At 36.9% G+C, this 12262-nt stretch overlaps 1 protein-coding gene across 4 annotated transcripts in view; it reads right to left on the bottom strand.

The window, feature by feature from the left end:
- Positions 1-330: 330 nt before the first annotated feature.
- TSGA10 (testis specific 10) overlaps positions 331-12262 on the bottom strand; it is a 132313-nt gene continuing 120381 nt past the window's right edge. For all 4 annotated transcript variants that reach the window (XM_062208772.1, XM_062208771.1, XM_062208770.1 and 1 more), the window contains 4 exons: positions 9016-9218; positions 7159-7263; positions 6833-6982; positions 331-834 (listed from right to left, as the gene is read on the bottom strand). In XM_062208772.1, the coding sequence (XP_062064756.1) occupies positions 810-834; positions 6833-6982; positions 7159-7263; positions 9016-9218 (483 nt within the window). In that variant the 3' untranslated portion in view covers positions 331-809. The remainder of the gene's footprint in view (positions 835-6832; positions 6983-7158; positions 7264-9015; positions 9219-12262) is intronic.

Genomic DNA, 12262 nt, shown 5'->3' on the forward strand with positions numbered 1-12262 from the left:
CTATGGACAGATAAGCAATTTAGGAAATTTTAAGAGGGAAAAAAGGGAAACATCACTGAACTTGTTATTCCAGATTACAGACAGCTGCCACAGGCAAAAAATATAATTAAATGGCAATTAAGTTGATTGTAGTACTTTACTGTTTTAAAGAAAACTTATTCAAGATACAGATTTTTGAAAGTCTTCCATTCTTGACAGATGTATCATCACCTACCTTTCTAAAAATAGCAGGAGTAAACACAATGTAGAAAATGTATGTTTATTAGTCTTTGAGTGGTACAACAGTATGGATTTAAAACCCTGACACACTCCTACTTTCTGCTGCTTTGAAGTCAGGTTATGGCATGGCATTTATATCAGGTTGGTCCCAGGCCAGTATCAGTAAACTGTCCCATTTTGGCACAACTTTTTCAGCCATGAAAGCATAAATCACAATGAAAAAAAAAAATCTAACCAACCAATTATTTGAGATACTAAGAAAGGAAAGGACATCAGTTTTGTAAAAACACTTTTCCCTCTTTTTTTTAAGTTTCTTTATTTACTCTGGATAGTTAACAAAACAGTGTTCAATAGTGAAGTAAGCAGATTTTACACTCACTATTACTGTATGGATAGAAAGAGCCATACACTTTTGTTTTATAAGTCATCTCAGATCACTGCGGTATGGCACATGAGAACAGATTCAGAGGCACAAAGTTAATAAAAACATTTAACACCATCACGCGTTCAAAAGATAAATGCAATCATATAGCAAAAAAATCAGTTTGTAACTTTGACTCTTCCAAGGATGTGAAGAATCTTTTCGCGTGTCAGAAATCTCTGTAGCAAAGATTCCTGTGAGAGAGAAAAATTATGCAGATTAATACTTTTAATTTAACATTAACAATTTAATTTAACTGTTTCAGCATGTATAAAAATATACACTCTAACATTACTTTCACAACATTTAAGATTTCCCTCTAGCTTCTGTGAAGGGTATGATGTATTTTTTTCTACTCAGTTTTCAGACTGTGGTACATGCATACTATGGAGTGCTATTCACCAATAAAAGGAATGAACTACTACTATATACAACTTGGGATGGATCTCATTATGAGAAATGAAAAGAGCCAATCCTAAAATGTTACATACACTACAGGAGTCCATTCACATAACATTCTCAAGATGACCAAAATAAAGAGAGAATAAATTTAGAGTTTGCCAAGGGATTGAGGAGCAGAGGGCTGCAAGGGATATAGTCTACCAAGGGGTTTCAGGAGGGAGTGAGTTCTTTGCTGTCGATGGAAAAATTCAATAAGATACAAACCTCCATAAATACCATAAGAAGTTTTGTTTAAAAAGAGAGAATTAACCAAATATCACGTTACACGCAATAATAGTAACAGAGTTGCAACCAGACATAATAGTCACATAAATAATGTGAAGGATTTTAACTTATCTACCTTAAAAAGAGCATTTCAAAATGTCTCAAAGTAAATTCCAAATTTATACTTCATATAAAAGAGATAGGCTTAAAACAAAACAGCTAAAAATAAAGATATTTACCAGGCAAATGGAGAAAAGGGGAAACAGGAGTTGCAACTCCAATGTAGTACCAGTCCCTCTGCCCTCCAAATTTAAATGCATTAAGAAAAGGATACAGTACAAAATCTATGTTCCACAATGAAGAATGCAGTTCAAAATACCTATGCAACAAATAAAACAGCAAACCACCTATAGAAAACAAAATTAGAGATACAAATGGCATTGTGGCATAGCAAGTTAAGCTGCTGCTTGTGATGTTGGCATCCTGTATTGAAGTGCCAGTTCCAGTCCTGGCTGCACTGCTTCTGATCCAGCTCCCTGCTGATGCTCCCGGGAAAGGAGCTGAAGATTGCCCACATATGTGGGCCTCTACACCTCCCATGGGAGACCTGGATGGAGTTCTGGATCCCTGGCTTCAGTCCGGCCCAGTCCCAGTTACTGTCATTTGAGAAGTGAACTAGTGAATGGAAGATCTCTCTCTATCTTTCTCTCTCTATCATTCTGCCTTTCAAATTAACAAATAAATATTTTTCAACAAAGCAGAAGAAATAAAAACCTACAAATAACTGGAGACTTTAAAATACTCTTAGCTTAAAACAGGCCAAGTGTATAAAAATTAAGCAATGATCTAATAGATCTACAGAAAATCAAAAAGGTAAATCTTTTGGAAATATATTGGATACTACTCCAATAAGAAAGAGCACACCTTCTTAAATGTATGTGAGCTTTACACAAAGCATAAAGAAAATATGAGTAGGTTCCACAAAACAGAAACACAATAGATAATATTCCTTAGTCACATGTAGTAAGACTACAAATTAACAGTGAAACTAATAAAACAAAACAAAAAGCCCTTCAAAATGCAAATTAAATATTTTCTATCAAATAACTCAGGTAAAAGTGAAACTATAAATAGAAATTACAGAATCTGTAAAGAAAGAGAAGAAAAGTATTATGTATCCAGACCTTTGGCATCTATTTAAAGCAGTCAGAGGAAAATTCATAGATCTAAACACTTATATCAATAAAATAAAAGAAGAGCAAAGAATTAATTAAATTCTCCAACTGAAAAAGCCAGGAAAAACACAACAAATTAGAAGAGAGGACAAGGGAGGAAATAATTTTTAAAAATTAGTAAGACAGAGAAACAGGTGACCAAATCAAAATCCTGGTTCTCCGGTAGGCATCTGGCCTAACAACTAAGTTGCCAGTTTAGATAGGTCTCATATCAGAGTGCCTTGGTTCCATAGTCAGCTTTACTCTTGATTGCAGCTTCCTGCTAACACAGATCCTGGGAAGCAGTGAAGATGGCTCAAGTAATTGGATTCCTGTCAATCACTCGGGAGACCTGGATTGAGTCCCACAGTCCCAGCTTCACCCCCAGCTACGGCTGTTGCAGGCATTTGGGAGCTCTCTTTCTCGGTCTCTGTGTTTCTTTCTGCCTCTCAAATACATTTTTTGAAGGATTTTTATCTTTACTTAGTATAGAGTTGATCTTCTGTATATAAAGATAATTAAAAATGAATCTTAGTGAAGAATGGGATGGGAGAGGGAGTAGGAGGTGGGACAGGAGTTGGGGTGGAAGGGTGGGTATGGGGGGAAGAACCCCTATATTCCAAAAGTTGTACCTACGAAATTTATATTTATTAAATAAAAGCTTTCTTTAAAAAAAGATTTTTAAAAAAAATCCTGGTTCTTTGATGCAATGAACAAAGTAAGCAAAGAACTAACTAATATAATAGGGAAAAAAAAGTAGAGGGTGGCACATGGAGATCTGGAAGAAGCTCCAGGCCTGGTTTTGGATCAGCCCAGCTCTGGCTGTTGCAGCCATTTAGGGACTGAGCCAGCAGATTTGAGACCTTTCTCTCTCTGCCTCTGTCTTTCTGTAACTCTGCCTTTCAAGTAAATAACACAAATCTTTAAAAAAAAAAAAAAAAGCAGAAGGTAGAACACAAATACACAAATAAGAAATGGTAACAGGAATGTAACTGTTGATAAAGAGGAAATTTAAAAATTCACAAATACTACATTGGTGACTCTCGTGCAAATAAATTTGAAAACCTAGAAACAATAAATAATTCTTTAAGTCTATACAGACAGAAAGCTTTAAGAGATCAGTTTCTAAAGAAGAAAAATCAAGTTACCAAGGAAGGCACTCCAAAAAATGAAACAAGGCTACTCAGTTTCATACATGAGTTCAACTAAATCTTCAGAAACCAGATAGCTTCAAAGCAATGCAAATTGTTTTAAAGGATAAAGAACACAATTCAAGACACAGAAACAGGAAAAGACAGAAAGCCATCTCTTTTTGCAGATAACATACTTAGAAAAATCTAGAGAGTCAAAGACAAAACTTAATGAGACAATAAAAGAATTTAGTGAGGTAGCATGATGAAAAATTAACATACAAAAATAAATAGTGGGGCTGGCGCTGTGGCACAGCAGGTAAAGCCACTGCTTGCAGTGCCAGCATCGCATATGGGCGCCAGCTGCTCCTCTTCTGATCCAGCTCTCTGCTATGGCCTGGGAAAGCAGTAGAAGATGGCCAAGTGCTTTGGCCCCTGCACCTGCATGGGAGACCTGGAAGAAACTCCTGGCTCCTGGCTTTGGATTGCTCAGCTCCAGCCATTGCGGCCATTTGGAGAGCGAACCATCAGATAGAAGATGGAAGACTTTTCTCTCTCTCTGCCTCTGCCTCTCTGTAACTCTACCTTTCAAATAAATAAATAAATCTTGAAAAAATAGCATTTTCTGAAGATATAACAAATGAAAAAGACATCTATAATAGCAACATATAAGATAAAAATATTTAGGTATAAACTTAATAAAAAATGTTCAAAACCAATGTAAAGAAAACTACAAGAAATTCCTGAAAAGACACAAAAGTTAATTTAAACAAATTGATTAGAACATCTCAACATAATCAAGATGTCAGTTCTCCCCAAGTTAACTTATAAGCTTAGTGTGATCCTAATAAAAATTCCAATAGGATTTTTAAAAACAGAGCTAGACAAGTTGATTCTAAAGTTCATATGAAAAATTTAACTCCCAGGAAAATATAAACACTTGAAAAGAAGAACTGTTAAAGTGAACTAGCCCATTGCTGTGCTGGAGTTGGCTTACCACTGATGGTAAATATTTAAGGATTTTGGGACCTAGTGTTAAATCATTGATGGCTTGAAACTGGCCAGAGTGGGAGTATTTACACCACAGAAAATGGCAGGTGCTACAGATCAGAGCTTTGCCCTCCTCCCCATTGAAGCACTTGTTTACCAGTGCACCTCTGGACTAGCCCTGCAAAAAGAAACGAAACAACAAAAACCTACCATGAAGCTTCCATAATCTAACTGGCATAGGGCTGGCACATGACTAGGCAGATCAATGGAACAGAAAGTCCAGAAAGACACTTGAATCACCAGATCAAAGAGCTTGTAATGAATGGTCCTGGGACAACTGGATAATCATTTGGAAAAAGATAAATTTAGATATATTCCTCAAACCGTACATAAACTCCAAATGGATCAGAAACCAGAATATAAAAAGTTCTCTCTGGGGGCTGGTGCTGTGGCATAGTGGGTAAAGCTGCTGCCTGCAGAACCAGTGTCCCATATGGGCGCCAATTCGAGTCCTAGTTGTTTCACTTCTAATCCAGCTCTCTGCCATGGCCTGGGAAAGCAGTGAAAGATGGTCCTTGGGCCCGTGTACCCGCATGGGACACCTGGAAGAAGCTCCTGGCTCCTGGCTTCAGATCGGCACAGCTCCGGCCGTTGCAGCCATTTGAGAAGTGAACCAGCAGATGGAAGACCTCTCTCTCTCTCCCTCCCTCTCTCTGCCTCTGCCTCTCTGCAACTCTTCCTTTCAAATAAATAAATCTTTTTTAAAAAGTCTCTCTCCATGTGTCTCTCTGCCTTTCAAACAAAATACAAATAAATAAATACACATGTGTAAAACAGGAAAACTGTATAAATACTGAAAGAAAACAGTGAATTCCTTAATTATTTAGATACAGAGATTTTCTAACTATGAATAGAAATCTATATGTATTAAAGGAAAAGATTTTAAAATTTGATTACATAAAAATAACATGGAAAAAACAGTACAGGTAAAGTTAAAATAGAAGTGACAAAAATGGGAAAAAATATCTGTGGCCTGTATCACTGCTGAATATTTCAATTTTATTCTAAAATTTTTTAACAAAAGGATCAAAACTATTAGAAAAATAATAAAGAAGAAATGAACAGATAATTTTTTAAAAAGACACAAAAATAGCCCTTAAACCTATAAAGACATTCAGCTTCACTCATAATAAGAGAAATTGAAATTAAAAGTACACTGAAATACTATTCCTCACCTTCCATACTGGCACAAATTCAAAAGTTTAAGAGTACATTCTGCTGGTAAGGTTGTGGGGAAACAGGCACTCTCGCATATTGCTGGAGGAAATGCAAAATAGAGAGGCATTTGGCACTATCTAACGAAACTATACATGGGTTTACCCCTTGACCTAGCAATTCTACTTCTAGGAATTTATTCTGACAATATTTCTACAACTATATGAAGATTATTGATTACAGTCTTTATAATCGCAAATTGTTATAAACTACTTAGGAGAGTGGTTAAATAACTATGGTACATCCACACAGTGGAACAGGCTGATGTCAAAAGGAATAAAGAGAATATCTATGAATCATTATAGAATAACTTATAGGATATATTAAGCAGGAAAAACATAGTGCAAATAAGCATCTATAGGGGGCTGGCCAGCGTTGTGGCAGTGAGTAAAGCCACCACCTGTGATGCTGGTTTGAGACCCAGCTGTTCCACTTCCAATCCAGCTCCTTGCTGATGTGCCTGGAAAAAGCAGTAGAGGGTGGCCCAAATACCCATGTGAGACATCTACCATCTACCATCTACCCATGTGAGAGACACAGAGGAAGCTCCTGGCTCCTGGTTTCGGCCTGGCCCCAACCCTGGCTGTTGTGGCCATGAAGCAGCAGATGGAAGATCTCTCTTTCTATCTCTCTCTCTCCCTATAACTCTGACTTTTAAAGCAAATAATTAAATCTTTAAAAAAGCAGTAGCATCTAAAATATGCTACTTTTGCATAACAAAAGAAAAATTTTAAAAATACATGTGCTTATCATTACCATAAAACTATTTTTATGTCACCATATCTTGGTAACCATGTTTAAGTACCACTATTAATACTGGACTGTTCCAATATTAATATTGAGTTCCCTTACTCTCAAATACTCCCTGAAAATATTGCTATATGGTTCCAGGAGGATCGACTCTTACACTAACTTACTCTTCTAATGATCGATCCAGGCCTCGGTCAGGAGATCGATGGTGAACACGTTCTGGTGAATGACATTTTGCGTTTGGCTTCATTGTAGAACTCAGATGATAAGCATTACTTGAGTAATTCTGGCGGCGAAGTTCTTGTACAGCCCTTTCCCTAAAGCAAAATAATGGTGCTTGTAATTGTAATATCCAGTGACCATTATCAAGGCTCATAAAACCGTAACTCAATTCATACCTTAAATTCAAACCCTCAGGAAAGAAGTTCAACCTACTGTTGTACCCAAGAAACAATGTTTCCCAGACTGAAAATGGCCATAGAAATAAACTTACCTTTCAAATCGCTCTGTCCCTAATTGTCTTTTGGTAATGTCTAAATCAGCTTCCAATTGGGTTACGACATTTCTGAACTGGGCCACGTCTCTACTCTGGATGGCCCTGTGCAAAACAAGATAGGAGTGGTTGTTGATTAAACTCAAGATAAGGCTATGACCCCTAGTCATAGGAATGGTTTCTCAGTTTGAGTTAATGTCACACTGATTTTTACAGAGAGATTTTATTAGTACTTCTAAAATTTGCCGATTTCAGATATTCAGAACATACAAAGTTGCCTATTTGAAAAGCCTAAGCCATTCCAGCCTAACCACTCAATTGGTTAAACCTTCTCTATTTTCCTATATATAGATAGGATAATATATATATTATCTATTTACTACAAATTATTTTTATAAAAGTACTTGGAAATGTTATATAAGTGTTTAGTAGCATGATCAAACAGCTAACACCGGGATTCATAAGCACAATAATATGGCCTGCCTTATATGTACTTATATATAGAATGAAATTTTATATACATACAGTTAGGAACAAAAACTCTTCAACTTAACAGGATCTTCCTTAAGGCTAAATGAGGCCTCAAAACCCTGTAATAAGGTACAACTTCATAAGGAGACTGATGAGAGATGAAGGCTGCTGGCACGGAACATTCTGTCCTCTGGGCCTGCTATCAGGACAGCAGCACAGACTGCTGAAATGTTAACTCAGAGACTGAGAGCACAAGTTCATCGTGCTGACATCTCTCAGTGACAGCACTCATCAGCCAGGTACAGAGTGTCCCTCCTAGCGTGGGAGTTTTGGCATCCTTCACAAAAGTGCATTTCTACCTACCAGCTTGAGAAAGTGATCCCGCAGAACCAGCTGAAAGTACCACAACAGCCCAGCTCCAGGAACTGAAAGGAGTGGCTCAGTCATGGCTACCTTGACCTGAAAGCAGTTTCAGAAGGAAACTGGTCCTGAGTCTGCAGCCTTTGCTTAATCAGGGGCTTCTAGGAGTGACTGGGGTCTGAGGTCACGATCTCTGTGCTTTGCAAGGTCTCAGGCATGGACGTGGGGGCAGAGCAAAAAAGTATTATGGATGGGACAAATAAGAACAGAAGCTAAGAGTCTGCATCAGTTTTTTTTTTCTTTTTAAAAAATTTTACTTAATACAAGTTTCATGTATTTCATATGTACAGATTTAGGAACACATAGATAATCCCCACACTCTCCTCCCTCCTGCCAACGTTCCAACCCTTCTTTCTCCTCCCTCTCCCATTCCCGTTCTTAATTTTTACAAAGACCTATTTTCAGTTTCTGTGAGGTGACCCAGTTTAATCATAAAATGCTTATAATCAAATAGGCATTTCCACTCATTCCTCAGCCAGGGGTCTTCTAATAAAGTACTAGTGAAGCTAGGGATTAAAAAAACAACCCCAAATCATGTTCTGGGGAAGTGAGTGTAGTTCTTCCAAGAGCCTCAGGAACATAAAGAAATACTAGGTGAAAAATGGAAAGACTAGATAGCAATGGCAGAAGGGTCCAGACATGTAAAACTCTGCTGGTTTCAGAGTGCTTAATTGCTTTTCTAATCTGATTATATTTTTAAAGGCAGTATTTTAGATCTGACATTCTATGATATCCAAAACTCTGATGGAAACAATGAATAGAGACTGCTAAACTCAAATTTATATAAAACAAAATAAAAATGAATACTAGGTCTTAGGCAAATCATAGTATTTCTGAACCTCAAGTTAACTAATGGCAAATCATGAGAATGATATTCTCTACATTGTAGCTTTAGAATTGTAATCGATAAATGCACCAGAAAATTAAAAATACGACTTTCTGTTATTATATTGCTAAACAACTCACATTTTATTTTCTGCCAAACAAAGGTGTTCCTTAAGAAGCTGAATTTCAGATTCTTTTTCTTGCAGTGCTATCTGAGACTGATACTCTTTGTCTCGGTTGGCCACCAGCAAAGCTTCTAGATTCTGCATGGAGATCCTCTCATTTGTCATTTGACTCCTGAGGAGTTCTATTTCAGAACGAGCAGAATCTAACTCATTCTCCATCTGTATAACAATATGAAGACATCTATACTTATCCCCATTCATTCATGTAACTGGTATATTATCAGGAATTCATAAAAATTGTTGTATCATGTTATAAACTGATAAATCACTTAATGAAATTGTATCTGTCTTCTTACCAAATACACACACCACACATATATGTATAATATCACTTTCTCCATCTCTCAGCTCCTATCACAAAATTCATTACGTAAAGGCATATTAATCCCAACTGTAACCAATTTCCATTCCTAGCTTCTATATTTATGTTGTTTCTACAAGGCTGACATGGTGATCTCTGTGACTTTGCCCTGAGCTCGGTGAGTTCCAAACACCTATCTTAAGGAGTGTCACTGCACTCTAAGTTAAGGAATATAAAGAGGAATGGCACATTTGCTCTCTTGTGTAAACCTGTGGAGAGCTTCCTTTCTGAAGGTTATTTTGAGTCTAAATTATACTCTGTAAGCCACATGTTTCTTCAAATGGAGAAAGACCAGTCATTATCATTTGGAAAAAGTTATTCTGTACCTCGAAATATATATTATAATAAATTCTATATGCATAAAGAAGTTAAATGTGAAAGGCTTAAAATTCCAGTAAAGAAAATGAGTAAAAATGAAATTACAGGAGGTGGGAGTGGATAGGTATATAGTAGAACTAAGATACAACACAAAAATCTTAAAAATTTGATCAAATATTTTAATATTCAATAGAAACACGACCAAAATTTGAAAGAAAATCGCTATAAAAATAAACAGTACACAGTTAATATCTTTACTAATATGAAGAATACAGACAAGTTGATGAGAAATATCAACTAATTATATGATCAAAAATTTATGAAATACAATGAAATGGAAAAAAAATGATCCTTACTAGTAATACAAAAAATACAAATTAAAACAAGAAGCTATTTCTTGTACAGAGTTTCTTCCTTAGTAACTACTGACATTTTGGGTTGGGTAATTACTTGGTGTGAGGGACTGCCTTATGCATGATAGGATAGTTGGCTATTATTCCTAGTTTCTTCCCTCTTGATTCCACTAGGATTCCCCATCCTAGTCAGGACAATCAAAAATGTATCAAGACATCGCTAAATATCTACTGGGAAGCAAAAATACTCCATGGTTGAACCAATGACACTTTCCTAATCTATCAAACTGGCAAATATGTTTAGCTTGTGTTGACGAACACTAAGAGGTGCAATGGCGATGCCATCTTTTCTAGCAGCGGTACAAAATGGAGCATGACTTTTTTTGGTAACAGTTTCATAATAACTCAATGTTTTTTTAACATATTGAAAGAGTTGTGTAATCATTATAACTATCTAATGTTAAGAACTTTTTCATCATCCACCCAAAAAACTTAGCACCCATTAGCAGCTACTTTGCCCTACCCTCCCTGGTCCGAGGCAATCCCTAACTTACTTTTTCTCTCTGTGACTTGTCTTATTCTGCAAGTTTCAAACAAATGGAATCAAATACTGTTTGTGTGATCTTTTTGTGGCTGGTTTTCCTCATTTAGCATAATGGTTTCAACAGTCATCAATGTTTTAGCAGATATCAATGTTTAGCTTTGTCACTTTTATCATCTAATAATATCCCACTGCACAGATGTACCAGATATTCATTCATGAGACAGGAACATTTTATACTTTTAGAGTATTATAAATAGTTCTGCCATGAACACTTGTGTACAAGTTTTTCTTTTTTAACATTTTTTTTTCCATTAATTTGAAAGGCAGAATGGTAGCAAAAAAAGCAAGATCCTCCATCTGCTGGCTCACTCCACAAATGTCCACAAGAGTCTGAAGCTAGGAGCCATGTGGGTGGCAGGAAACAAAGTGTTTGGGCCATCATCCACTGCTTTCCCAGGCACTTAGCAGCAAACTGGATCTGGAAGCACAGGAACTTGGACTCAAATCAGCACTCCAATATGGGATCCAGGCATCCCTAGCAGCAGCTTAACTTGCTGTGCCACAATATCCATCCCCATATACAAGTGTCAAGTTTTCATTTCTCTTAGAAAAATATGAGTGGACTTTCCGGGGTCCATAGTAATCCGATTTTTAACATTCTGAGGAACTGCCAAAAACGTTTTCCAAAGTGATTTCACTATTTTATATTCCTACCAGCAATGAATGAGGGGTCCACTTTCTCTCCATCTCAGTACTTTTTATCATGACTTTCTGACTACAGAACACTAGTTTTTGTGAAATGGTATGGTTTTGATCTGTATTTCTCTTAACATTAATGACACTGAACAGCTTTACATGTCCTTATTGTTTATTTATGTGTCTATAGAGAAATATTAAGTTGTAGGAGTTCTGAATAAACTTTGGATACAAATCTCTAATCTGATGTATGATTTGCACATGTTCTCTCCCATTCTGTGCATTGTATTTTCAGTCTGGATGGTTTCTTTTGCAGCACAAAAAGGGTTTTATTAAAAAATTCATTTAGATGAAGTACATTCAATTTTTCTTCTCTTGCTTGAGATTATGATATGTATCTGGGAAAGTACTGTCTAACCCAAAGTCACTAAGATTTACTGGTTCTTACTTGCAGGCCTATGCTTCATTTCAAGTTAATCATTGCTATGGTATGAGGTAGGGATCCAACTTAATTAGTTTCCATATAGATATATAGTTATCCCTGCACCATTTGTTGGCAATACTACCCTTTCCTAATGAACTGTCATAGCACCAGCTTTGTGAAGTCATTTGTTCATAAATGTAAAAGAACCATTCTGTTCTGCTATATTCTTCTTTTTTTTTTTTTTTTTTTGGACAGGCAGAGTTAGACAGTGAGAGAGAGAGAGAGAGAGAGAGAAAGGTCTTCCTTCCATGTGGTTCACCTCCCAAAAGGCCGCTACAGCCGGCGCTGCACCCACCTGAAGCCAGGAGCCAGGTGCTTCCTCCTGGTCTCCCATGCGGGTGCAGGGCCCAAGGACCTGGGCCATCCTCCACTGCCTTCCCGGGCCACAGCAGAGAGCTGGACTGGAAGAGGAGCAACCGGGACAGAATCCGGTGCCCCGACCAGGAC

This window comes from Lepus europaeus, chromosome 13, assembly GCF_033115175.1.
Source record: "Lepus europaeus isolate LE1 chromosome 13, mLepTim1.pri, whole genome shotgun sequence".
NCBI classification, from domain to species: Eukaryota; Metazoa; Chordata; class Mammalia; order Lagomorpha; family Leporidae; genus Lepus; species Lepus europaeus.